This window comes from Spea bombifrons, chromosome 5 (genome assembly GCF_027358695.1).
Source record: "Spea bombifrons isolate aSpeBom1 chromosome 5, aSpeBom1.2.pri, whole genome shotgun sequence".
Lineage (NCBI taxonomy): Eukaryota > Metazoa > Chordata > Amphibia > Anura > Pelobatidae > Spea > Spea bombifrons.
This window is the reverse complement of record NC_071091.1, coordinates 29,012,015-29,039,962: the sequence shown is the minus strand read 5'-3', so window position 1 is coordinate 29,039,962 and position 27,948 is coordinate 29,012,015. Positions and strand designations below refer to the sequence as shown.

Sequence of the window (27,948 nt, the reverse complement as noted above, 5' to 3'; positions counted from 1 at the left end):
TATATATGATCTGGCACTGAATCCTGTTGCAAAGTTTACCATCAAAAATGGTAAAAAGTCAGTAATATCAAAACAGACAGTAACATCTAGTTACTTCTAATATCCTTGACATTTTGTACAGTGCTGCAGTATATGATGGCGCTATATAAAACAACTAGACCAATGCGTTTGGCATTTGAGAAAAAAGTAATTTACTAAATTAGTGCTAATTGAGAAAAATATGAGTTGTGAATCGTGTTATTATTGTGATCGATGCGATTCTCAGTAACGCTACTTGGTTGTTTATAAATGAAATGGGTCTGATTTATTACGGATAGAGGACATGCACGACTCCAATGTGATCAAATAAACCACGATTCACGCCCCTCTTAGTTGGCGTAGTTGATTGGCTGGGTTGTAAGGCGGGGTATTGTTACGACATCAATGGGAATCTGTCTCTGCTGTCGCCTTCTCCGTTTGATTGTTTTAGTCTGGTTAGTTGCCTGCTCGACGAATCGGTATTCGCGACCATTATAAGAAGGTAAGGCGTTATAGTTAATGAGGTGGTGGGTACTCTGCTCTGTGAGTCCTCGCAGTACAAGGCACAGTCTTAGGTGACGTCACATTCATAGCGTAACCATGGTAACAGACAAGCAGCCGCCGTGGTACAGTAGGAACTTCAGTCCACCAGTTCTGCCCCTGGTGTTGTCTGTGAATTCTAGTGATCGACTCGTCGGTCCTTTCTAGTCCAGTGAGGCCTGTATCTCCGGGGTGCATTAAATGATTGGCCACCTGGAGATGCATGCGAGGTGCATAGTTCAGAACGTTTTGTTATTTACTAGAAACCATTTTTTAAAGCCAGGGTCGGGTAGGTTGTGATTCTGCCTTAAGGGGTATCTGTATGAAAAAAGGTCAATCCCCACATAACCCACATTAGGTTCACGGCTGAAACAGAGTTGACACATTGTGGTGTCTATCAATCATACTTCTTGTTTACAACAAGCCTTGTGTCTGCCATCTTTTCTTTATGGACTGTCCCATTTAAACCAGTTTGCTGCCAGAGATCTGGGTTTATTGATAAAACACCAGACCGTTCAAAACTAAACACCTGGTGGTCCTGTGAGCATCAGCCTTATCAGCAGGAAATCTGTAGATTTTCACCTGTTGTTAAATTACATCTCACCCAGCCTTTGTTCAAACCAAAGCTGTCTTTTGCACCATGACAACAGCTGGGAAGTTAACCTTAATGGCTAGCTCCGGCCCAGAAAGTAACTACCGGCTAATACTATTAGACCCGTGGAGTCTCAAGCAATATTGAAAGTCTGCATTATGACGCCATGTCCAGATTCATCACTTCCATAGTAATCTCATTTTGTGTAGGCGTTGCTATGGCAACCTGTCTGCCTGTTGTATGGTTTAGATATGAAGATAGGTGATATTAACAAACCCACAAATGAATGGATTTCCACAGGCATGGTGGTTGAAAATAGAGATATTAATAGAGAATAAGTGGATGCAATCAGAAGGTTTAGTTTTTATGATTATTTTATTTGAATTATGCTTTCAACAAATGTATTTACCTATAATTACATGCTTTATTATCATTAAATATGAATTCAGGCAATATTATTATGCGTGAAGGGGTTTTGAATGCAGTTATATATGAAAAATATCACCTATACTAACCAGAAAGACATGCTTGGATGAGTTTGGTGTAGAAGACTTGACTGGCCGCAAACAGCCCTGACCTCAACCCCATAGAACGCTGTTGGGAACAACTACATATTAATGTCTATGTATTTAGAATATGATGTCATAAAAGTCCCTGTTGGTGTAATGGTCAGGTGTCCCAATACTTTTGACGATATGGCGATTGCTACCCAGTATTGCCTAAAACGTGTGCCTTAACATTATTGCCTATTGATGCACAAACTGTAGGTGTTAAGTAACTTTTGTAACTCATCATACCAACTGGCAAGTAAAATCACATATACCAGAATTGTAGAGGAAGGAAAAAAAATACCCTTTACACTTTAAACTGGGATATCTAAACATTATCATTCTCTGTCAATGAATATTGGTCTGAAGTGCTTAGCCAATTACAACGTGAAACCCATAAATCACTAATATTTTATTAAAGTCACTAAGAATAAGTATGAAAACACTTACTCAAGAGATGATGGATAGAGGAGAACTTGCGTAGGATAGTTGTGTTTCAGCGCCTAACCATTATGCAGGCTCATCCCAGTGCGCTTTTGCTGCGGGGAGAGCTTGGCTGCCCCTTTATAATGTATAATTAAATTAGTGAGATTTTTTTATAGTCTCTACCCATTTGAAGAAGTCTGCTGGTGTTGACCCTTTATAAGGAATGGTGAAATCACAACTGTCCTACAGTCTCGTGCCAACTCTCCCTTTTCATGAATATTCCCTAATGATATTCTGAATGAAGTCGCCTGTACACGTATAGGGATTTCAGCAGTGATGTGCCACTAAATAATAAACGCCTACATGTATGCATTGTTATAAAGCACATAGGCGTTTTGCTCTAATTCCCTCAAATTAAATCAAACATGCCGTAGACAGTCATGCATGCATGTGTGCATTTTTACCCCATTGTTGCTTACAAAATTACAATCAAATGAATTGGCAATGTACCGTATATGCTATGAGTAGTTGGTGTATAGGTGTTATTTGAAATTTGGGTCATTTTGATGTTTGACGCTGCCGTGTACGTGTTCACTGTCTTGTTGTTGTTATTTTAGGGTTTTCGTTTGATTGCTGTATGCTGCATTTGACATGTTTGGCTGCTGCAGAGCCATACACAGGTATGAATTCAAAGCTAGCCTATAAAATCCTTATCTGACTGCTTTTGGAAAATTACTTTAATCTCTGTGTCAAATGTGAACATCATGAGGCAGATAATGTGTCGTTCTAATTACGGTACACATATTTCAGTCCTGCTAATTTGACCTATATATACTGATAGAATGGGACCACGTTTGTCAACTCTATACCATAACTTAAACCATAATTGTTAGAGCTGTGTTGATAACTTTTGCTAGTTTTGAAAATGTTGGCATCTCTATAGAGGAAATATACTGAGTTTAATATTCACTATTAACCCATCCAGGATTACTTGGTAAATGGGTTCAGCTAAACTGAGTTTGATGACCAGTACCGTTCAAGTTTTTTGACCCGTTTAAGAGGTTTTGCTTCATTATCCGATTGTAGTTTTTCTATAGAAATGTTTAAAACCTCCGATTTTACCTTTTCAGACTGTGTTGGGGTGATGTGTTTCAGAAGAGTCTTCTGCATGCAAGGGCCCTGTCAGGAGCAGACGCTGTCAATGCATTAAGACCTTTTTATTTCGCTGTGCATCCCGATTTCTTTGGGCAACATCCGAGGGAAAGGGTAAGCATGCTGGTCATAATAAACAGTCGCATGTGTTTCTTTTAACTTCGAATGGACTAGGTATTAAAAGAACCAAAGTGCAGGGTACATTTATACAAATTGTATCTCTAGAGCTGATTCTCTCCTGCACTGATGAGATCTAAGCGATCGAAACTGCTGTACGTGGGTGGAATGCTCAGACTCTCGTACATCCAGTTGTATATTTTGCTCAAAGCTGTGTCTGTAACAGCAGGCAAACAAAAGGAGCCATGGGTAAGGAACCAAAAATGACATCATTTGTCTCATTTTATGCATTCCTTATTTGACATGTCCATATTGACAATATTGTCACATGTTCTTGTATAGAAAGTATGTAAAATAACAAGTATTCTAAAGGTCTACCTATGCAAACATCAAAACGTACAGCTAGAAATTCCTTGCCGGTGTCACCTACCTGGCAATAATTACAGAGAATGCTAAAATAAAAAATGGAACCAGGGCACCTTTTGATATAATCAGTTATACGAATGAGTTATAAAGATTAGTGTATCTTACTTATGATGAATCAATTCTGACGGTCTACATCCAGGAATATTTGCATGTAATTCCATACGTTTAACTATATATTATGATAATTTAATAAATGTCAAATGGTTGCAATTTCCACATCCCAAAAAAAGCAATTGTTTTTGTTTTTATTTCTTTACTGTTAGGAGGTTAATGAAAACTCTCTTAAAAGACTAAATGGCTACCTGGAAAGTCTACAGAAACCTGGGGTAAGGTATCATAAACCTGCCCAGCTCACGTTTTATGTCCGAGAAACTGAGCAGAATTGTGTAAATCCTCAAGATCCCACCAAAGCATCAGGTGAGATTTTGGATTAATACATAAAATTGGCGTATCGGTTTATGTGCGAAACACATTAGCAATGTGTCTGTCATTAACTGGTGGCTTCAAACAGAAACCTTTTGTCTAGACAACGATTAGTGGCCTGTTACAGGAATTTATGATGCTATCCAAAGTTTCTACAACTGGGCAGTACAATGATATTGTCAGCATCTTGCTAGAAGAACACTACTATAATTTAAGTATTTTATTTACAAAATAAAAGAAGCCCTCCTGAACAGTGATGTCATCAGTTTTTTATTTGCTCATTTCTTTTGGATAAATGTATCATTTCAAATACCTTGCGGGCAGCTCATGTGTGACGTACCCACGTGCTGTCTTCTTCAATCCAATGATCTGCTAGTCCAATGTGTTCAGAAAGATAGTGTGCCAGTGACGATGGTGGACTACAGAAGGGTTCTGATTTGATCCTAAGGGTGAATCCCAGTGGAGGAGCCTGTACATTGAAGAATCCTAGTAGTGCAGAAAACAGCAACCATCTGGAGTGCAAAAAGAAGAAAAGTTCTGAAATTATTGCTGATGACTGAGAAATAGGTATAATTCTCCCTTGTCTGAACTGGAGCACCTTCGGTGGTGTTTGTGAGGTCTTCACAGAGGATCCCACTGGGCTCACTAAATGCTTACTATTTTTTTATGGTTGGCGGTATAGTTGTGAAGGCAGGTGGGTACCTAGTTTGTGTTTAGTAGGTGGATGTTAGGTGAAGCAGTGTTCTGGAAAACTAAAGTTTTCCATGGGTGCCCTTCCTGATTACCTCCAAGTGCACACGCTGCTGTACCTTGTTTTCTTCACATCGCTCCAGCGTCCCTTTTCCAGACGGACTTCATGCAAAATGGTGCAGAATTCTCCTCTGACTACCTCCCACGCGTGAAGACGCTTATTGCAGAAAAGAAGGCTGCGTTGGCCTCCCTATTTACAAAGTTACGGGTTGTAAGGGCAGAGGATTATGAGTAGGTGAGTACTCGTGTGAAACATAAAGGTTAAACTAAAGATTTAAAGAAGTTTAAGATAATGCATTATGTATGTATTACATACATAATGCTTTTTAAAAAAATATTGGGAAGGGTGGTGGGAGTTCCCCTTTTAAAGGGGAAATGCTGTGTGAGCCAATCTATGCTCCCAGTGTTTGTATATGCACACTGACAGAGCCTGGTCCATTCCCTGAATCTTTGATGATATTGGGTAAGCAAACAAGCTACGTTCTTGTGTGAAACACTGCTCTCCTATGAGACATGGGCCATCAGGTGTTAAGAGAGAAGAGGGGAAGGGATTGAGGGAAAAGAGAATGAGAGAAAAGCCAGTGCACAGCATGGGGAGGACTGAAATGAAGGTCTGTAGGAACAGATCTTTAGCTCCCACCACAGGACCTCCATGGATGAATGATGGTAGGGAGAAAAAGAGGGGAAGAGAATGAGAGAAAAAAGGGAAATGAAAGTGATAAAAGGAAGCGAATGAGAATGAATGGGAAGACAGGGGAGAGAGGGTGTGTGCTTTTGAAATTGTGCAAAGTAAAGTGTGTATGTAAGAGTAAGCATGTCTGTAAGAACAAAACTGTTGTGTATACTATGATGTTTGTGTGTAAGGGCACATGTTCTTGGACAGCTTGTATAGGCAGGTGTGTGTAAGGGTTAGCGTATACGTGTGTACCTTTACAAGTCTTCTCCTGATCGCTCTCCATCTCACGTGTCCCGTATTACCAACTGCTTGTCTGCAATTTCTTCATGGATGTCACAACGCTACCTGAAACATAATCTTTCTAAAACAACATTACATTAACAACACGACTCTCTCTCCTACTAACCAGGCCTTGGCCTTGGCTCTGTGAAACCCTCCACTGGCACCCAATTACCTTTAGAATTAAATTTAAAATCCTGGTACTAACATATAAGGCCCTCCATAACACTGTCCCTCCATACATTTCTGCCCTCATAAACAAATACTCTCCTACTCGATCCCTACGTTCTTCCCATGGGCTAAGGCTCTCCTCCTCACTTATCACCTCTTCCTTTTCCCATCTACAAGATTTCACTCGAGCTGCCCCATATCTCTGGAATCTACTCCCACCGAACCTTCAGCATTCACCCTCCCTCCCAACATTCAAGAAACATCTCAAAACTCACTTCTTCAGAGAAGCCGCACCGTCTTAGCTGCTAGAACTTCCCCGTCACTGATACAACCACCACACTACCTCTCATCCTTTCTCTGTGCCTTATGTTTGTCACCCCATTCCCTCCAGATTGTAAGCTTGTGAGCAGGGCTCTCTCCACCTAATGTATCGGTTTGTCTTAGTCTGTCAATTCTGGTCTTCTCATACCCCTTGAATATCTGTATTATATTAAGCGCTGCGTAAATTGTTGGCACTATATAAATAAAAGATAATAATAATCTATCCTTTACCATTTCTGTTAGGGCCTTGTTTAACTTAAAACATTGTGTGCAAAATATTGTTTTTATTTAAGTAGATTTAAGCTGGCTGTATCCGTCTTTAATTTAATATCCTGTATACAGTGCTTTGCATTGAGATATGACACTCAGAAGCAGAATGTAATATTACAGCGTTGAGTTTATCATCTTATGCCAAAATTTAATATGAAACTGACATAATATCCAGATTTTCTTTTCCTGTTTTATTCTTCACTAAATCCATAGTTTGCGGGGCCAAATTCTCTTTTCATACCCCACACTCTGTATAGTATAAAGTTAGTGAAATTACTTTTGCAAAGAAGAACAAACTGTTAGAGGCCAAACCCAAATAACTAAGATCAGGGGTATAAGGGAGGCTCCAAATGCTTTTGGTGCACAAGTGGATCCTTTGCTCCCACTAATGGCATCTGCTGTTAATGAATTATATATATATATTAAAGGCACTGTTTAGTGTCCCTGACACCCCCACTATGGTAGGATGTCTATTAAAGTAGTCTGGTAAGTATTAATGTAATCCTATGTTGGCTAAATGTTGCACGGCAGGTGAGCTTATGTGCTTTGTCCGATTTACAGTAAGGAAGCCGTGTGTTTAATGAATATATTTGCTAGAGAGGTTTGGGTTCATCTTTTCACTGTTCATTGTGAAGGAACAACTTAAGAAGGGTTAAGCTGGCCCTGTATAATGCATCATTCAATGGGAGAGGTGACTGAAGAAACCCCACTGATTTAACTGCATTATACAGGGCCTGCAAAACTCTTCCTGCAGAAGAAGCTTTTTGGGGTTGGACCTTCATAATGTTTACTCAAGCAAAGGAATTGATACCACAACTCTCTTGTAAACTCTCCTGACGATGAATGCCTTTAGTGACTGGAACCCGGTGTGTCCGTGCGAGGCCAGTACCGCGATCTTCTTGCAGGAGAAGTGAAATCAAGTGTTGTTTTCTTCTTGCATTTTTGTGTCTGGCAGAATTTCGTGCAGTCAGTTTCACATTGGCTACAAGAGACCTGCGAAGCACTGTGTTAGATATTCTCAATTCATGCAGCTTATCCACGGACCATGTGCAAAGCGCAGGGGGAAGCATGGGTTCTGAGCCAAAGAAAGATGACCGGAACCCCTTCTACAGGCCCATAAAGTGGGACAAGACTTACTATGCATTCACTGGCTTCAAAGACCCTGAAGAAGAGCTGGAACAAGCCCAGAGAGTTGAGACAAGTATATCGTAAGTAGATGCTAATTTACAACCATCTTCAATCCTCTTCACCAGAAACATACTATGAGGGATTTGTTCCTGAAAGCAGGAGAGTTTGGAATCACTGACTATAATAAACCTACTATGAAGGGTGATTCTGTACCAGCTTCTCCTGCAAGAAGGTCTGAGCAGCCCCCACAACTTGCATGGTTCTCTAATCCAAAATCAATTTGGGGAATATTACCAATTTAACTGTGCTTATTGAAGTTGTTGAGTTGAAACAAAAACTCCTGCTTCTGTAAACAAACCCCCCAAAAAGTGCAGCCATATTGGGAAATAAGGACGAACAACGCCCTTCCCAATGGTGTAACACACACCTATACTGTATTGAAATCATCATCTAGGTCTATGATTAAACGCCTATCAGCATGAAACACGTGAAGCAGTTGGCATATCTGAGCCGCCATAACTGATATGCTTGTGAGTATTACTCATTGTTTTATGCTTTAAGAAAAATGAAGCTTACATATAGCCGTATTGGTCCAAGAAAATATGCCATCTTCTGTCAAGGAAATCCAACCAGATGTTCATTCTTCTCATAACCCTATTATAATACATACATAGCTATTATAGTTGTATTTTTTCTTCTTCTTCAAGCTCTTGGTTGGAGAACAATCAGGAAGTGGCCCTCAAGAAGCTAAACAGCAGTCTCCCACTGAGAGAAGAACTGGACCGTTTAAAGAATGAGCTCTGCCATCAGCTTCAGCTGTCTGATGTTCGGTAAGGCACCTCATCCTTGGACCTGGAGGATAAATGTGTCTATCCTCTGTAATCTTTGAGTACTACAACATTGAATGTATGGCGCATGTGCTGCTGAGCCCGATGAAAATAGCGAGGTCTTTGTTTATGTAAAACACATTAGGCCACAGATTATTTCTCTTTGTAATTTTGATGTTTCTAAATTGATTTTTTCAAATAAAAACTGGACTTGTATATTTTAGAGGTTCGGTTTCTGATTCACTCCAGAGCAGGTAGCTGATTTGTCTGCAAAATAAATCAGAGCAAGTAAAACTAAGAGGTTCCTTTGGAACTAGTAAAGGGACATTCTGGTGTCTCATGCAGCTTCACCAACATTAATATACATTTTTCAAGCTGTAAAAAATAAAACAAAAAACAAGCATTTACCCCTAGGAGAAGCCGCCGTTTCATTTGCAGGCATTCTGCAGAATCTCCATGTATTTGTAAGGGGGGACACCGGGGAATGTCCCTTTAAGCATTGTAAGAAATGCCTAAAATAGTTCAAAGTTGAGTTTAGTTGATCATCAATATATTATTGTATGTAAAAAAAAAAAAAAAAAAAAGCGAGAGAATGGTTTAGCTGAGCCAAAACATTACTGTAGTCAGTGTTGGGAAACATGACTCAATAATAAAGGTTGATACTTTGCTGGCTCAGTTGTTGTCATTCTTTTGAGGTCTACGTTAACTCATAAGACGCAAGGTTGCGGATTTTTTGTACTGTAGTGTCCATCTTTGACCACATACCTAATAGAAATGCTCTGTGGTGTCTTTGTACACAGGTGGCAGAGAAGTTGGGGAGTTGCTCACAGATGCAGCCAGCTCCAAAGCTTAAGTCGTTTAACTCAGAACAGTCCTGAATCTCTTAGGTTAGCTAAAGGTAAATATATCAGTACTTACCTCTAATAATCATTATGCATTATGGAACAAAATAAGAACAATGCAACATATGCTTTAAATGGCATCTCCCTGGAAAAACTACAAAGAAGATAATTGTAGACAATAGACTTAGTGCATAATGCCAATCAGCAGCTGTAAAGGCCAATATGACACTGACATGTATAAAAGGGGGTATTAATTCACAGGAGGAAGATATCATCTTGCCTCTTAATAAGTCTATTTCTGGGCACCCATCCTTAAAAAGGACATTATGGAGGTTCTTGGTTATGAAAGGAGATTAAAAATGCTGCATTTATATATGCCAAAAAAAAACCTTAGACTGATATTTTAACATTGTATAAATATGTTCAGGGCCACTATAAAGAGCGCTTAAGTGACCTGTTCATTAACAGAAATTTACAACGAACAAGAGGTCATCCTCAGAGCGGAGATTTCATAGTCGGTAAAGAAAGATTCTTTACAGTAAGGACAATAAAGGTATAGATTTTTACTGATAACAGAGGTGGTGCTTTCAAGTACAATGGGTGCCTTCAAAAAGGGCCTGGATATTTTTTTTTAGAAAAGCAGAACATACAGGGCTTTAAATGATAACAAACAATACTTTAGAGCTTCAATGAGAAATCTGATTGCCTTTTGTAGTTAAGAAGCAATGTTTCCCATAAGTGGCAAAATTCGAAAAATGGCTTAATTGGGGTTCTTTGCCTTCTCTTGGGTCAAAAGCAGAAAGGATGGACAGAAGGCTTGAACTTGATGGACTTAGGTCTCTTTCAACTGAAATTACATTGTTACTATGTTTTAATGGTTATGTAGATTACTTTATACAGCATTGTATTAAATGCTCAAGTAGAAAAAATGTTTCAATAGGAATCCCCCTTAAGTCTCAGCTTTTATTGTTCATTCTCACTTTGTTTCTAGGTCGCAGTGTGATCTTCACAGACCGCACTGGCTTGAGTGCAACTGGCTATGTGATGCTAGGAACCATGGATGTCCATCACTACTGGACTGAGGTGATCACTGTTGTTAATATTATATATATATATAAGGGATATGCTATTGTCTTTGCTGTAGGCTGCTCCACTGAGTATCATAAATAAACTTAAATGCAAATTTGTACCAGGTGAAGGAATTTGCTTTTATATGTAAGTTGTACACACAGAAAATTGCATTTGGTTAATGTGTGAACAGTTTGCTCATCCACAAATTCAACACAAAACGGTTACCACATTGCTCTCCATACCATATTATTCAATAAGCAACTAAATGAGTCCTGCAGTCTCTGGTTCTTGGAAGGTATGTGCATATAATCTTATTACGGTTACTCATTCACCTGACTCGTGCAATTATATTGCTAATATCTTTTCCACAACCATTTTTTATTTTGTACAGTAGCAATGGCCACAGCTAACTGACTATATAATGCCTCTGTCTTTCTGTAAGCTGTTTGAGAGGTTACCCAGCTATAACCAGTTACAGAGGACGTTGCAGTTTCTGCAGGAAAGTGTCAGTCACCTCTTAGGGGGGATAGAAATTGTACACATTGAGGAGCTGGAGCCGATGCTGACTGCGGAGGAGTTCTATGCTACTTTAAGTGCATTCTACAACAAGCTTCTTAATAGGAGAGTGCCCATCCACCCCCGCAGTCTGCGTGGCCTGCAGATGATACTGGAAAAGTAAGTGATTAGCTTCTAGTAGAGTCCCATTTCCATGTGCAACACAAAAACGTTTTTCTTCTCCTGTTTAATGTGGATAGTGGTATATTATGATGTAATTGTATTGACCTTGCCTTGTCCATATGAGATAAAACATTTTAAAGTTTAGCTGTATAGTTTTCCCACACACATTGTACTTCAGGTATACATTTACAGCTCCTAGTATATGTCACTGTCAAACACCCATATTTGTGTTCAGCAACATCTCCTGTGTACAGCGATGCCACCGATGCATGGTTTTGTTGAGTGGTTTGGGGGCTAAAAGGCCGCATTTGGGAGGTGTGCATCTGTTGGGAATTTTGACATCTAGTCAGTCTGTGCCCATGTCCTATTTTTGGGCATCTTTGAATCTGGTCAATTTGATTTACCCCATCAGATCATACATTTTTAAAAACTAAACACCCCATGGTTATTTCTGTTGCCAGTATTTTAACTCTTTCCATGCAAAGTGCTAATTTTAGGACTTAAACTTATATATTTACATTTTGTTGGAACTGGATGGTTCTCCTGATGGTGACATCAATGGGGAATTATTTTTACATGTTACCACATTTTATTTTATTTTTAACTTCTTTACTTTTGCTAGTCAAATTGTCATTAGTAGGCTGGCCTCCATTGACTTGGATGGTTGAATGCAGTACTAGAGTTCTCAGGGGGGCCACAATCCTGCAAGAGGCAAAATCTCTTGCTATGGCGCTTGAGACCGCTTTCCAGAGCAACCTGGAGTGGGTTTTCCGTGTCGTGGAATGCCTTGATATCGAGGCACTTCAGCAACCCCGTTTAAGTTTAGGAGGCCGGTGGCCGGCGCATTTTGACGATCCTGTGCAAATTTTGGGGTTGCTGAATGCTTCAACATCAATTTTAGACTTTATTTCAAGTTATGTCATGGCAGACTCGGATTTACATCATATTGCCTTCTTTGTTTGGTTCGTGGTCACTAATGGTAGTGCTGACCCATGTTTCCTTCAATTTCAACAACCTCACTGCTGTGTGTAAAATAGTCACTTTTCCCATGTATGATATAATGCAGGATGCTATAGATTCTGTGCATTGTACTGTTCATTGCAATACATGAATATCATGCTGTGTATATAAGGAATGACATATTGTATCTGCAGTGATCACATTATGGCTCCACATGTTAAGGAACAAAGACGATTACTCTGTGGAAGTGTGACTCACGACTGAGATAAAACTGGTGTTTTGTGTTCACTTAACATTGTAGTGATCGATTTGTACCACGATTACATGAAATGGGACACTTTAGCATACCAACAGCGTGTGATCCAACAACCCTGCAGTGGTTTCTCTTGACTCACGCCCAGAAAGCTAGAGAAAACTTGAAAAGGAAAGATGAGTAAGTACTTTCAACAATTGTGTTTATACATAGCGACTAATGATCTTTGGGTTACATTGCAAGACCATAAATTATGTATGTGTGTATGTATATATCTATATAATCTATGTATAAGTAGACCCTCTGGTTTTGGCATGTAAAGATCCACCAGGACAAATAAATACAGTGATGTAATACGATGACCTATTATTGTGCCACAAAAGACAGTAACAAAGAATGTGAGGGTTCTACTTCGGGTAATAGTGAACGAGTGCACATTTGAAAATTCGGATTGGTGGTTGGTCCCCCTTTTTTTAGTTGCTAGCTATAAAGGAAATTAAAAATGCTTCTCGATCTGTTTCAAGTTATCATGTGGATTTGGGGTCAAATTAAGAGATCTGTTTTCTGTATATTTTTTTGTGTTTGTCAACCAAAGCTTAGTATTTTAGTAGAGGAAATAAAAAAGAAATTCCCTGTAGCCTTTTACAGAATTCCTCTGTTCTCTAGGTCTATGATCAAGTATGATTTTAGGTATATCCCCCTAAATTTGATATAGCTTTATTATTTTGTAATAGCACATTAGACAGCTCGTTTGTATTGCTATTGGCCCAGTAAGATTGTCATATGTGTGAATGTGAACCCTATCTGTATACATTCTTTTTCCAAACTCTATCCCCCAATCTTAGCTAAGATTAAACGTAAATAGTATTAGTGGCAGTGAGTGACTAGTGAATTAATTCCACATTGAACTCATTTGATACCCGGTGTCCCATCATAGTGTGCCCCTTGGCAAAGGAAAGAATATACTTAATAACTCCTGCAGGAGTAAAGATAACCCAGTCTATTCAAAACACTGCTTTTCGAAGAACCCTTAATATAACTCTTGTTTCTGTTGTAAACAGGTTAAAGGTTGTGGAACGGGAACTAATTAAAGCTTGCAAATCAAGATCCTCCCTGAGTAGGCTTTACAAGGAGCCTAGTGTTTCGTGCGTGCAGATGATAGACTGCTGCAGACGTCTCATTGAAGAACCTCAGCCCTATTTGTCTGCCATGCACTTGTGTATCTCTCACTATTATTCTGTGCTGCAGGACGGAGACCTGTGCATCCCTTGGAACTGGAAGAGCTGAGTTTGTGGAGGACTTTACAAAGTATGCTGCTGTTGACTTTTTATGCAGCGTGGGATTCCATATAAAAGTGCACCATTTATACAAAAAAAGCATTACAATTAGCCCGAAAATATTAAGACACGGGCATTTGGTTGGATGACAGCAGCTGGGAGATGAATACACAAGCTCCCTGAAATTCAGTTGGTGGACACAGAGCTTGAGACATCCTACAATGTCTGGTGTATAATTCCGTAAACAAGAAACATAGTGAATGTACCAACCAATTCATGTTTTGCTATTCCTGGAAATGGTAATAAGATAGCATAGGTTTTAGGATTGCCATAAATCCATTTTAATAGGGGCCACGGCCAAAATCAATGCTGACCGCTTTCGTGAGCTGCTCTTATCTCTGGACCCTGAAACTTATTTTCTTTAAAAAAAAAGTTAATTTCAAGTTTCTTGGAATCAGAACCATACAAAACATAATAGTTTTTTTGAATATTTAACATTTGCCATTTTGTTCGCTAATCACATTAACCCTATGTTAACAAACAAAAACCAAAGAGCCTCCAAGGCCATTAGCATTGTTGAAAAAACCAGACTGTGACAGTGAGTAAACTCTATGGTTTTAGTGCATTGGTCTGAGACATACATGACAGCAATGTCTGGTGTGTATAAATGTGATATAAATAAAAGATGTTTTCTGTATTTTCATCTGTTTCTTCTATGGACCTTAGATATTAATGTGCTAATGTTAAATCCTACTGAGATAATGGCAGCGTTTTAAGGGATTGTAGACATTGATCTCTAGCGGATTTATAGTTGGCACAGTGGTCAGGAGTCAAGATTCGCATTGAAATGTAGCTGCAGCACAAGGTGTATCTACTAGGAAACCGCATTTTCTTTTTATGAAAAAAGAATTATATTACTATTTTCTGTTTGATTTCAACCATGAAGCAGCATGCCCAGGTTAGACCTCCCTGGGGTCTCAAACTTAAAGGGAACCACTGATTGCCCAGTACAAACCTAATGCCAAACACCAACATGACACCAATGATAATGTGAGCAAGGGTTAGGTACAGCTAATGTCTTCTCTTTCTGTCATTGAGTCCTTGCCCAGGTCCCAAAGAAAGCTTGTAAGGACCTGTGCATTCCGAGTGTGAGTCTGGCTCAGTTTGAGAACATTGTTGATTTTTTTACCTGACCAAACACTGCCTTCTTCCAAGCACTGATCATCTGTTTACATTTTGGAATCACACCACCTGGTGTAGAAACATCCCAAACAGATGTGGTGAGGTAATAGATATTGGTACATTTAAAAGGAAAAGTAGCAGGGGCAGTTTGACATAATGTGCAGCATTTAAATATGTTGACAAATGCAGTAGATGAGTAAACATGAAGACGACTGTTGTCCAGGGAATCAAAGTTTCAACCATTGTTTGAACAAATGCACCGAGAGGGCAAACTGTGACATTGAACCATCCTGAGAGGTCTTGACTCCTTTAGTAAGACTTTTCTTTGTCTGCTCTCTATTCATTGTGGAGGGTGTCTTTAGCTTACTTTTGGTTTTCATCACTTTATGTTTATTCTTAATACCTTTTTGTAAGAAGATATCCCTTTCATTAACAGAATAGAAGGAGGTCAGATATTTTCCAGTTCATGAGCAAATGTCCCACCACTGGCATAAAGCTTACATTGCGCTACATACAGTGCTGTGAAAAAGTATTTGCCCCTTCCCAATTTTTTTTCTATTTTGATTATTTGCCACATTTAAAAGTTTCCCATCATCAAACCACTTGAAAGGTCATTTTCCCCCTAAATAACTGGTTGTGCCACCCTTGGCGGTTACAACTGCAACCAAATGTTTACGATAACTCAATTGGTCTTTTACATCGCTGTTGAAAAATGTTGACAGAAGGTCACAAACTGATGGCTGGATATTCTCCTGGTAAAGAAAAGAATTCATGGTTCCATCAAGTCGCCCAGGTCCTGAAGCAGTAAAGCAGACTCTTGTGTTTTTATTATGGAATGTTGTGATTGCTTTACACCCTGTATTCCAAAAGGTCCACTTTTATCTTCATCAGTCCACAGAATATTATCCCAAATGTCTTGGAGTCATAATAAATAAGAATCAATAACATAAGCTGGCAGAAAGTCTCAGAGGCACATCACTTACTGACTGTAGGCAAATGCTTTTTGAACGTCTAGTGCTTTCTCAAAAGCTGCACCCTTAAGCACAGCCCCAAAGTAAAACTACCTTAATACCCTCTGGAGCACTCCCACCACTTTGTATTACTGTTTAAATCCTGGTGTTTGGTAGCTGCTCAGTACACAGATTCTTTTTGTTCAAGTGCTTGTTTTTTACTTTTCTTATATTCGGTAATATATCGGTAACTTTTCACAAAAATTTGCAAAAATAGAAGAAATCAGGAAGGGGTAAATACTTTTCCACAGCACTATACATGCCAAATGATTCATTTATACAAAGTTCCATTACAACATATACATTGATTGGATGATGATTTAGAGGGAAAAAAAAATTCTGTAGAATATTAAAAAGTCTAATTTTTTGTACAGTTTCATCTTGCAACTCTAAAATGTAATACCTGCAATACATAAAATCACCAACCTGTGGCACTGTGGAGCCATAGATTTTCCTGATCCATGTCAGCAAAAAAAATATATATATACTTATGGACCAGTCTAAAAACTGTTAATTTATCTGGATAAAAACCAAAACAATCTATAATGAATGATAACTTTAGTATTATTATGTCTGCCTCTACAGTAAAGAGTAAGCAGAGATGCAGAATTTATAGAATGCAGCTGCCCGGTTTAGAACCCTAAAACAAATAGCCATGTAACCTTCAGGGCCAGCTTCTGGAAGTCAGAGGAGATGGAAGCTCAGACCCAACAGGCCAACTTATCCCAAACTAGGACAAAATAGGACAAAATAGGATGAGATGATACTATAACTCTCCAAACCACGATCAGTAACTGCTTTGTGAGCAGTCTGGCTCCCTTTTTTTGTCAAAGGACAGTAATTACCAGCTCTCATTGTAGGATGATAGTAGAACAGCAGAAAGGCCAGGTAAACAATTAATTAGAAAGAGTAACAGCGTCTTTTTTTCTTTTAAGTTGTTGTTTTTTTATCTCTGTCAGTTGCCTGTCTCAAACAGAAAGTTCTTAGGGCCAACACATTAGTGAGGTAGTCAATCTTGACCACTTAGGGGCACTCTAACATATATGAAGATACCATTATGATTTGGATAAATAACTACTTATTTACCAGAAGAAATGTCTGACATAAGTGTTGCTCAGTAATTATCAGGCCTAGCCTGGAAAACAGAGACAGAATTTTAAGTTCTAGAATAATATTTTGAGTAATGTTGCCTTGAATAGGTGATGGAAAAAAACAAATAACCATTATATTTCCTGAATGTTCATTGTTAAACGAATCAACAGTTAATAAATATAAATATGTATTAGAAACTATATGTTATATTAAAAGGCATATAAAGTACTACTGATAACTAAAATAAATGTTACTCTATATAAAAACCTCTTTAAGAGCTTGGGGGTAATGTAAGATTTGGCTAAGTGATGCTCTCCTTTCTGTAGTGCAATGCCCATACTTCAATATTTCTCATATCCAAGCAGGCTATTATGTGAAATGGACTCTTTCGACACTGTTTTCTTTCTGCTATATGGTTTCACAGATATTGGTGATTATGTATAAGAGCCATATTGGTTCAAAGTGTAGCAACCGCCATTAACATCTCACAGGTTGCCATGGCAAATGCATCCTTAACAACAGAACTGTGGACCTCCATTATCAGAATCCAAAATATAGGAATTTGATAGAGCTACTTTGACCTACACAGTTGTTAACATTTTATGATAAAGCCACAACGCCTTTACTGTAAAAGTTTATAGCTTTTCTCCAAAAACTTGTCATACGCCCATCAATCTGCTTGATGCTTCTGTTGGGAATTTGTAACAAGAAACATACAAAGCGCAAAGCAGATGGAAGTCATGCGGTGACAGGCAATAAAGGCAGCATCTAGGTTTACAAGGTGATTGTATAGATTTCCAGGTAAAGGGTCCGAGAGCCTTTCTTTTAGTCTGACTCAGGGGTTCGTTGACTTTGTGAGTCATTGTGACTCACCAAACATACTGGAAACCCAACTCCGCCACAATTGTCTCTTCCTGCGTGTTTAACGTTTTTCACAATATATCTGAGGCTGATCACAGAAGGCTTTCCTGGTGCTTATTGAAAAAGCATCTTGGCCTCATAAACTAATCTCACTAATGAGGGTTGTTCTTTAATTAGATCTCTCACTGCTACATCTGACATCAATGAACATACCACGTGCTTCTCTTTTCTCAACAGGATAATTGTTACCAATGGAATGATTCACCTTCTTGCTGGTAATCAGTCCTTAGATTCTGGGAATACAGATGGATTTGAGAGTAACTGATCTATGGTGTAGAACAGAAGAAATCAAGCATGGATGATAAACACTCACCAGTTGTCCAGTAATTTCTAACCGAAACCAGATTATCTATTTGTAACTACCGGTAATAAAAACACCACATTTTATCAAGTGAAAATGGAAGAACTGTTCTAAAAGATTAAACAGTTCTCCTGTTCTCCTGGACTGCACCATGTGGAACTATTTGCACCTGAACTGAGTTTTATAAGCAGTAGAATCCTCCAAAATACTTTTCTCTTAATGAAAAGTCTCTGAAAAGGTGACCCCTGAGGTCTTTAAACCATAATTTTAACTCTACATCTTAAGCCATGTTTGTCGGTCTGATTTATAATTATTTCACGTCCGGTAGTTATATTTTGAAAGTGATGCACAAATGCATGTCCTACATTTATAAATATAAAACGTGGACATGTAATGTCCGTAATTGAATTGTTTTCCGCTGTGCTGTTTCTACGGAATGTCTGTAAAACCCATCTTGAGCCATCTTCTCTTGCACTGTAGGAGGTACGGTGTTGAAGGATGAGACGACGTTCCTCCAGGACAAGAGCCTCTCCCTTCTGAGGAGACTGTACCTCTGCTCTCCTAGCAGAACCTTGCTCTACAACTATTCATGCAAAATGTCAAGGTTTATAATGCCTCTTTTTATACTCCAGCTATGTTTGAGCAAATAAACCTTGTGTTTACATTGTGGATATTGACACTGGAAGTTTATATATTTTCCTTTTTATTCATTTTTAAAAAAAAAGAATAATATAATGTTATCAGTAGTATGTAAATCACATGCAAATTATTATACAAACTTTCTAACTTATGCCATCTTATATAAAAATAGGGTTGCCATATTATCAATTTTTAGACACATACATTGTACATGTTGCCCCTAACAACCAGTGGAAGAAGTGTTTCAGTGGGTAAAGTTTCTGACAGCATGCCAGTAGCTGGTAACATTCTTGTTGTAAAGGCGGCCACTGAAGCAATATCTTGCAGGGAAGGCTTTCCACAAGAATTTGGACCGTTTCTGTGGGAATGTTTACCCATTCATCCAGTAGAGCATTTATGAGGTCAGGCACTGATGTTTAAAGTTTCAAGTTCATCTCAAAGGTGTTCGATGGGGCTGAGGTCAGGGGTCTGTGCGGCCAGTCAAGTTTTTCCACACCAAACTCATCCAGCCATGTCTTTATGGAGCTTGCATTGTGCACCAGGGCAGTCATGCTGGAATAGAAAAGGGCCTTCCCCGAACTGTTTCCACAAAGTTGGAAGCATAGACTTGTCCAAAATGCCTTGGTATGTCCCCTTCTGCAAGAATTACAATTGCTGATAATTAGGAGTGGCACTTACAGAGCCAGAGTGGTGTGAGGTATTTGACGCAGTTCATGTACATTCAAATACGATTTTTTTTAAGAAAGAATACTATAGCCTGGTGAGATGAGTTGGGGCAATAGTCCGACAAGTAGCAGAGAGCTGGGGTAGAAGAGAGAGAAGTTCAGAGTATCTGCAGAGTCAGATTTTCTGGGGGGTTTTCTCTGTTGATTGGAGCTGTCCAGCAACTACAGCTGTGCAAGCCTGCAACCAGGCCATCCACCCAGATCTACAGCCCAGCAACTTTGCACAATTTCAGCAGACTTCTTGACCCGTTTAATTAAAGAAAGAAAGTCTCTGTGTCTCCATTTCTGCTCCATTGCCATAACAACAATGATTTAGGGTGCCTTAGTATGACACCATATCACAAAATTTTAATTATTCCCGTCATTGAATCTTCCCACATTCCTAATTTGCCCCCATATTTATCTAAAGCAACAGAAAAACAGTAGCTTCCCCCCTCCACCGCACAACCGCTCCAGCAGTGCCAATACGGAGAAGAGGGAGACGTCCCTCCGCTCCACGACCACCACAGCCTCCGTGGAGAAGAGGGAGACGTCCCTCCGCTCCACGACCACCTCAGCCACAGCCTCTGCGGAGAAGAGGGAGACGTCCCTCTGCTCCATGACCATCTCAGCCACAGCCTCCGCGGAGAAGAGAGAGGCATCCCTCCGCTCCACGACCGCCACAGCCTCCACGGAGAAGGAGGAGACCCCCTCCACTCCGCAGCTACCACTACCGGAACGGCCTGAGCGAGAGAGAGACGCCCCTCCTTGCAGCAGGGTGGTCCTGCGATGGAGGATTCCGTACTCCAGTGTTAACTCCAGAGCTACAGGACTTTATACTTTATATTAAGCCACACACAAGATGGCCGCAGATCCTGACACCAGAAGTGACGTTTTTGTCGACAAATGGAATTCCACGCCCCTTACTTCCGGTTCCTATTTAAACCTTACATTTTTCAAGAATCCTTGCCCTCTGATGGTCGCCTATGTTTATAGTGCTTGTCCTCAGTGCACGTTATCTTTGTCAGTCTTTTGTGTTTGACCTCGACTACATTGACTCTCCGGTATCCTGACCCTGGCGTGTTCGGCCCTTGTGTGTGACATTTTCTCTACCCTTGTGTTCTGCCTGACTCCGGTGTCTCCAACCTTGCTGTGCGTGGCAGTTGCTTCCAGTATTCATGCTGCATTATTGCATTGACACTGTAATATTTCAATATCACTATTAGCAGGACTAAAATTGGGGTAATTTCTGGTGCCTATTGCTGAACTGTTTTATATATTCGTGTCTGTCCTTGCATATAAGGACACAAGTTATCCCACTTTTTTTTATTTCTTACACACATAGAAGTCTATATTGGGGGTTCTAGTGACATGTTATTTTTTGCTGGAGCTGTAGTTCGGCTGTTAGATTACCCCCCAGTCTCCCTTTGAGTATGTATATTTCTGTCATTGCAGCTGCTTTAGTCAAATTCACAGTTCACTTGTATAACGTGCCAAGATCCTCGGGTTACATTATCTTACCTATTGTGGAATCACACTGATATGTATCCCCAGTGCAGAAATGTAATATGATCATTAGAATTTCTCATACGCTGCTCTGTACATCATTTTGGCAATCAAGGCACAAGAGAAAATGACTTACTGAAGGTCAAACACCAGGACATGTAATACCGATAAACGCATCTGGTTGAGTACTCCCATTATGACCCTTAAGCAATATACTTACTAGGTATGTTTATATTGTTATTCACTAAAATGTCATTTGGGTTTGCAGGAAACGTGAGTCACAAATACATAAAATGTTCTGCCCCTTGATACAGGATATTGAGTCTCAACTTGGATATCCACCGGCAACTTAGGGTGGTTAAATTGTGGAATAGACTGCCATCTAAACTGGTTTGGATAATTTTAGCAATATATTCAAAACATGACTGGATGTTTTTCTCGATATGAAATGCATACAAGGTTATCGTGAATAAAAGTAGATAAGGTGATATTGATCTAGGATGAGTCTGACTGCCTTGTAGTCAAGAAGGATTTTTTCCCCCTTTGAGATGACATTACTGTCTCAATGGTTTTTTTTAGCTGCTTCTAGATCAACAAATATGGGTTTTTGGAATGATTTAACTTGATAGACTATATGTATTTTTTCAACATTATTAACTATGGAACTTGAACACAATTTGGCAATGAGTTGTGACAAGTTAAAAATACAAGTTGAGCATTGAAAGCTTCTTCTGTGCTTCTACTTCCGGCATCCTGGAGAGCTAGCAGTTTTACTTGAGAGAAAATACCATAAATAAAGCATAGAAATGCCCGGCAAGCGTCAACGTTAATAATGATCTTTCTAGCACCTCTCTATGGTGTCTTCTGTCAGCAGGACCTCTGGCTTCCCAGGATGCATAATTCAGCACTAAAAGCTTTTATCTGCAAATGACAAGAACAGCAAGAAAATGAATTACACGTAACCATTTATTTAAGGAGACTTAGTAATAGTCTTACTACTGTATAGGTAAATGACAGACCTCTTCAGAAACATAACAGAAAGGTACAACGTTTTACCAAAGACACTTTACTATGCATTATGAAGAGCTAACCTCAGCATCGGGGCCAATACAAACCATTGTGTGGAAATCTGTTCATAAACAGGACTATGCATAGGACACGTGGTCATGCATTTAGACTGGAAGAAAGGAGATTTAGACTAAAGCAGAGGAAAGGGTTTTTTACAGTAAGGACAATAAGGATGTGGAATTCTCTGCCTGCAGAGGTAGTTTTATCAGAGTCTGTACAGACGTTTAAACTGCAACTGGATGGATACCTGGATAAACATAATATTCGGGGATATAATCTTTAATTATGGGGAAACAGCTTATTGATCCAAGGAGAAATCTGACTGCCATTTTGGGGTCAAGAAGGAATTTTTTTCCCTGGTTAGTGCAAAATTGGAAAGAGCGAAGCCGGGGTTTTTTGCCTTCTTTTGGATCAAACAGCAATAAATTAACAGATATAGGAAAGGCTGAACTTGATGGACGCATGTCTTTTTTCAGCCTATGTAACTATGTAACTATGTAACGGATGATTTGGCCGTGCATTATGCACAGTTATATCAATGAGATGGCATTCAACCTCAGTAATTTACTATGTATCATGCAGGGCCTACAGTCCATTTTTGTAAGAGAAGGTGAATGGGTCCTTCTGAATGTATACGGAAATCGGTAAATTGAAATGTCCCAGGTCACTTTAACTCATGGCTTAGTGAAAAAACACCTTCACGCTGTCGTGTACCATAAGTCATTGGCACCAACTTAAGTTGGCAAGAGGTGTCCAGTTAAACAAAAATGTCCCCGCTATCAGTTGGCCAGCTAGGTACTGTATGCCCCAATCCTCATGTTATTTAAAATGTCTGAGATTTGACAGTAAATGTTAAATGACTGCAATTAAAATTGGATGGTGATTGGGCAAATCATGTTGGTATGGCTTTGATTGGTACAGGTGACGACCAAGATACAAGCTCCCTTCTCCTTTTGTTCAATGGTTCCCCTGACAAAGCTAGTATGTAGCTAGTGAAACACACATCGGATTTCCCTTTTTATGATAACTATGGGAGCATTATCTTAATTTTTTAGTCTCCATCCTCATTTTAACTGATCGTTATCTGATACTGCCACTTGTTGTGGGTTGTTACACATACCATGTAGTCGCCAGTCATTTTAGGTAGGGTTGATGGATTGAGATTCTGTTAGTGGTTTGGATGCAGTAGTGACCTTAATATAACCACGCTTATTGAACTCTTGACATTTTATCCTCATTTAAACTGTTTTAACAAAGGTCATAGTTTGAATAGAATTTATTTTTGTGTAGTTTGTTTAGTCTGCGCCGCAGGGCTTTGGTTTTTTGTTTACAATATTGCACATCCCCTATATCTCTGTGTTTATCTTAAAATATTCTCCTAACTGCCTTCTGTCCCTTGAATCTTTTATTAGATTGTACCATCGCAAGACGAGAACCCGCATTTCTTCCTGGACTGCGATATGTTAGTGCTAATTGTGTATATTGTCAGTGTTAATGGTATTGATCGTTGTGACTCTTCTCCTATTATAATAGAATGGAATCTGCTGGTGGTCCATAAATAAGATGCAATGTTATGTAGCCAGGGGAATTCAATTCACCACATGTCCCCACATTTTCACTGGTAACTTAATTATTTATTCCGCTACATTTTTAGCCCATGAAAGGAGCCCATCCAACAAAATAATAACCCAAAACTAAAAGCCAAATCAACACCGACGCTGGGAAGAACCAATATTGCCCAGGGTCAGGATGTCAGATCTCAGCTTTCATTGGAAAATGTATACAGTAGAATTAACCACTGCTGCGTGGTAGAATGCATTTTTATAAAATGTTATAATTTTCACTATTTGCGCCCTTATCTTCAGGTAGGGGTTGTTCATCCTGTAGACCTTTTAGAGTCTGAACATTTCTTACACAAAAGTTGCAATTGTAGCAAAGGTACACTGGACCATCTTGATCAATAACATGTTGCACTCAAATGGTTATTTATTGTTGCCCTATTGCATTGCGCCTTTCAATGATATTCAAGTCTGTTATTGCCTATAATGTGGTATTAATATAACAGAGTGCGATACTATGTAACCCAACCAAATGTACAACTTATTAGTTCTCGAGTATAAAGACTCACCTTTCACTCTTATGTAGAATGTATGCAGAGAGGGGATTGAGTAACTCCACATGCTATTCTTAGCTATACTCTTTAACAGATATCTGAACTGCCAGCATGTGTAAGTTTCCATCAGTATGTTCCAAAATGTATTTCTATCACATAGTGTACTCGGTATGAGAGTCCGTATTACAGAATCTACCTAACAGTATCATTATTAAAATAAATACCTGTCATGATCACACAAATAGCATATTTTTCAAGGACCTAAATATAATATTTTATATTTGACATCATTTAGTATGAAAAATATCACAATAAATGAAGGATATCGTTAATACACAGCAATGTACAATGTAATTTCTGTCCCTATGATTTGAGACTTTTCAAATAGGAAATCACAACGGCATCTGATCTGTAGAGGCCGCCAGCGTGCAAAACAACTATGTGAATGAAATACTATTTATGAATGAGAAGAGGCTGCAGTGTAAACATCTCTGAATGATTACACAACATCTCTAGGGATAGCTGGCAGTATTTTATGAATCAGTCTCAGGATTGTTTTCCATCCATAAACTGAAACCAGACAGGTTATTTTTTAGCTTTTTTTGGTCTTTGTGTTACATTTATTTTAGACAACTCCACCTAAACATATTATTACTCTAATGTAATGTGTTTTTGTTGTTTTTTTGTTGCTGAATGTTGAATGAGTGGACAGATGTTCCTCATATGGAACTGTAGCACTAATGGTACTACCAGGGAAAGGAAATGTAAACTTGCTTGTTGATGTCCCATGCAGTGAAAGACGCTGATGAACTTAAAAGCCAACTCTTGCCATGTTGTTGCTAAAAGAACCTGGATGTCAGTCAAGCACAACCCAGTTGATCACCAACAAACTTATTGCAAACAAGAATCAAAACATAGAAAACAATACAATGTTCAGAACAGAACACAAAACACTAGCAAACCAAAAAAATGGGAAAATACAGTAATAGCCAAGCCAAAACATTAGCCAGAATAGAACGACCTTCTGGGTTCCCCACTACTGAAGAGGGGAACCCCTGATGTCTTCAAGGGGTGGTGGTGGTGGAGAGAAGGCCATCAGCCACCTCCGCCACCAAGAAGCTTTGGGAAAAAGACCCTCTGTGGTATTTTCAGGGCATCCAAACTAAATACATACTATACATTTGCGAAGATTCTTGTTATAAATTGGAAATCAATAAAAAAGTGAAAAATCATTGGCACACACATGAAAAAAAGTATAATACTTGAGGGAAATAAAAAAAAGTGTCATGCATGTACTCGCTGGGGACTAGGGGTCTCCTCAGGCTCCAATGTACCTTAGCAAGTAGGCCAAAGGGTTACTTTCTTGCCTCTCTTATACCTACCACATTTATTTTTTTATTTTTGCTAAAATCCACCCAGTGACATTTTAAGAAGGCCTCTAAACACTCGGTTTACATTCAAAGTTTTGTATAGAGCAACTAAATACCCCGTTGACACAGTTATTTCTTCTCTGTGGCTCAGGGGACATCCCTTTTTGCAAGCCACCGCTCTAGTAGTGCTGGGACATTTGCAGAGTGATTGGGGCAGCTGCAAATCAGGACATCTGAAATGCCCCGTCACCGTTATGTGGGATGCTTAACAAAGTCTACAAACTGGAGCCTCCAAGCCACACATACATAGCTCCCAGGAATGTTGATGTGTAAAGCTAATCTTTTGATAATAGCCATGCCACCAATGTATTTTTAAATAATTTACTTATATGTTTTGTGGTATTGCTTAGGTTAGGCTATATATACATATATATATGTGCATGTGCATGTATTTTCCATTATTCCTTCCTTAAAGAAGAAAACCCCCAGCCATGTGATACTTTACAAAAAAAGGAACACATGACACCCACATGCTCCATAGGGGGAAGCAAATGTAATCCAAAATGTTGGCCTACACATTCAGCAGTATGTTCCAAAGATTATTGCTGCAAAAACAAACCCATATATTCTGTGCCCTGAATATTAGGTTCTGTCATAAAGGAATATGTATATAACCTAAACCTGTGTTGGCCTGGCCACCTGGGAGATGCCCGGTGGGCTGCTTCCTCTCATCGCACCACACACACCTGATCTGACGCTTTAGCAATAGATTGAGTGCTGAAGTTTGCGGCCACCGGCTGGAGATACCCCGCCGCACCCTACATGGGCGCTTCGCTCCTATCACACAAAACACCTCATTCCTTTACACCTGTCACACATCACTCCCATCACAAATCATAATTCACTCCTCATCAATGCAACAATGGAACTGAACTCTATAGCAGTTCCTTCATTAAAATGGATATGTGTATAAAATGGGGAAAGGATAAACAATGGGGTAGGAAAAAAATCTGATTCTTTTTCTTTCACAGTTTAAGATGCCATGCAGATCAGGGCAGGGTACTTCTGCGATCCTCACTCGATTTAGGAGTTCGTTCTGTGTAGAGAATGCTACAAAGATCATGCATGACCAAATGCCATTCGGTGCAGTAAATTACCGTTTTACATATTTTACATAGAATATTTGCTAATAGATCTGCCCCAAGTAACTGCGTGCTTGTGGCCACTAACGAATAACACTTTGTAACTGTTCCACACCAAAAACATCTGCTTCCTCAAAATGTCTAATGCACATACACAACTTTGTCAACAATAAAGCAAGGCAGGAAAGTGAGAGTGTGACATGGATCGGAGAGACATAGATTGGAACTATTAGTTTTTATGCTTGCATGATTGCTGAAATTGAACGGATGCTAGTGAATTTACATATTTGCTCCAATAAACACTATAAATAAAATAAGTAGCACAAAATATTTTTGTACAGTATGAAGTAAAGAATGAGGAACATATATTTCCTGCGGTTTGTTACTTACAGGAAATGATGGCCTACTTTAATGAGGTCAGATCAGAAGATACGTTTGTATTTAGCCCATGGGCATCCACCTGGGCAAATTTTAGTCTTATTCAAGGGGTGGGGCATTCAGAAAATAGGGTGGCACTGTCAGGGAATTGCAAGGGGGGGGTCCTCTCTTGTTCCTACTGTAGATGCATATGATTTAAGCTTTTCTGTTTTTTAATCTTTAGTTCTCTCCTATTTCGATCGTACGTTTTGTGATCGGGAGACAGGTATCTGCAGACTTGCATTCCTGATTCGGGTTTATAGTGGCCGTGCACGATTGGCTCTAGGGTCCATAAGTAGCAGAAATTGGCTGTTCTTTGCTTGTAAAGCAACTTTTTTAACCAGTAAAAAAACTTCCTGTGCTACCTGTAGAAAAGCTTGGTTATCCAGGAAAAGGGAAGGCCTGGTATGGTGCAAAATCCTTGGCTACTCTAATTTGTAAGATCTGTGTCACTACCAGAAGCCTCTTTGTATGAAATTCCTCATCTAGTCCATGGAGTGTCTATTGTAAGAACTTACACCCTGGTTGGATCCTTTTCCTTTCTGTGCCAGAGATATCAGCAAAGTAGCCCTTAAAGTGCCGCGGCGCAGCATGGGATCTGAGGAGCTAAATCCAACCCAGCTGAGAAACATACCGTATTTGAGTAACTTTGCCTGACTAGTTTGATTTTAATCACTAATGGAGAACACATGTGCCTGTGCCCTAGCTGTAAAAACCGGGACAGCTGCCAGGGTCTGT

The 27,948-nt window shown here is 39.3% G+C and overlaps 1 protein-coding gene across 4 annotated transcripts; it reads left to right on the top strand.

The window, feature by feature from the left end:
• Positions 1-417: 417 nt before the first annotated feature.
• TCAIM (T cell activation inhibitor, mitochondrial) lies at positions 418-14,442 on the top strand. Of its 4 annotated transcripts, none has more exons than XM_053467662.1 (11): positions 418-520; positions 2,742-2,804; positions 3,255-3,390; positions 4,083-4,236; positions 7,665-7,917; positions 8,545-8,667; positions 9,465-9,562; positions 10,498-10,589; positions 11,020-11,252; positions 12,517-12,648; positions 13,530-14,442. In XM_053467662.1, the coding sequence occupies exons 2-11, from the start codon at positions 2,776-2,778 to the stop codon at positions 13,753-13,755; spliced, it is 1,476 nt and encodes a 491-aa protein (XP_053323637.1). In that variant the 5' UTR covers positions 418-520; positions 2,742-2,775; the 3' UTR covers positions 13,756-14,442. The 4 variants fall into 4 exon arrangements, with proteins under 4 accessions (XP_053323637.1, XP_053323639.1, XP_053323638.1 ...); XM_053467664.1 differs by having other exon boundaries at positions 424-520; positions 7,770-7,917; XM_053467663.1 differs by lacking the exon at positions 418-520 and having other exon boundaries at positions 2,664-2,804.
• Positions 14,443-27,948: the final 13,506 nt, after the last annotated feature.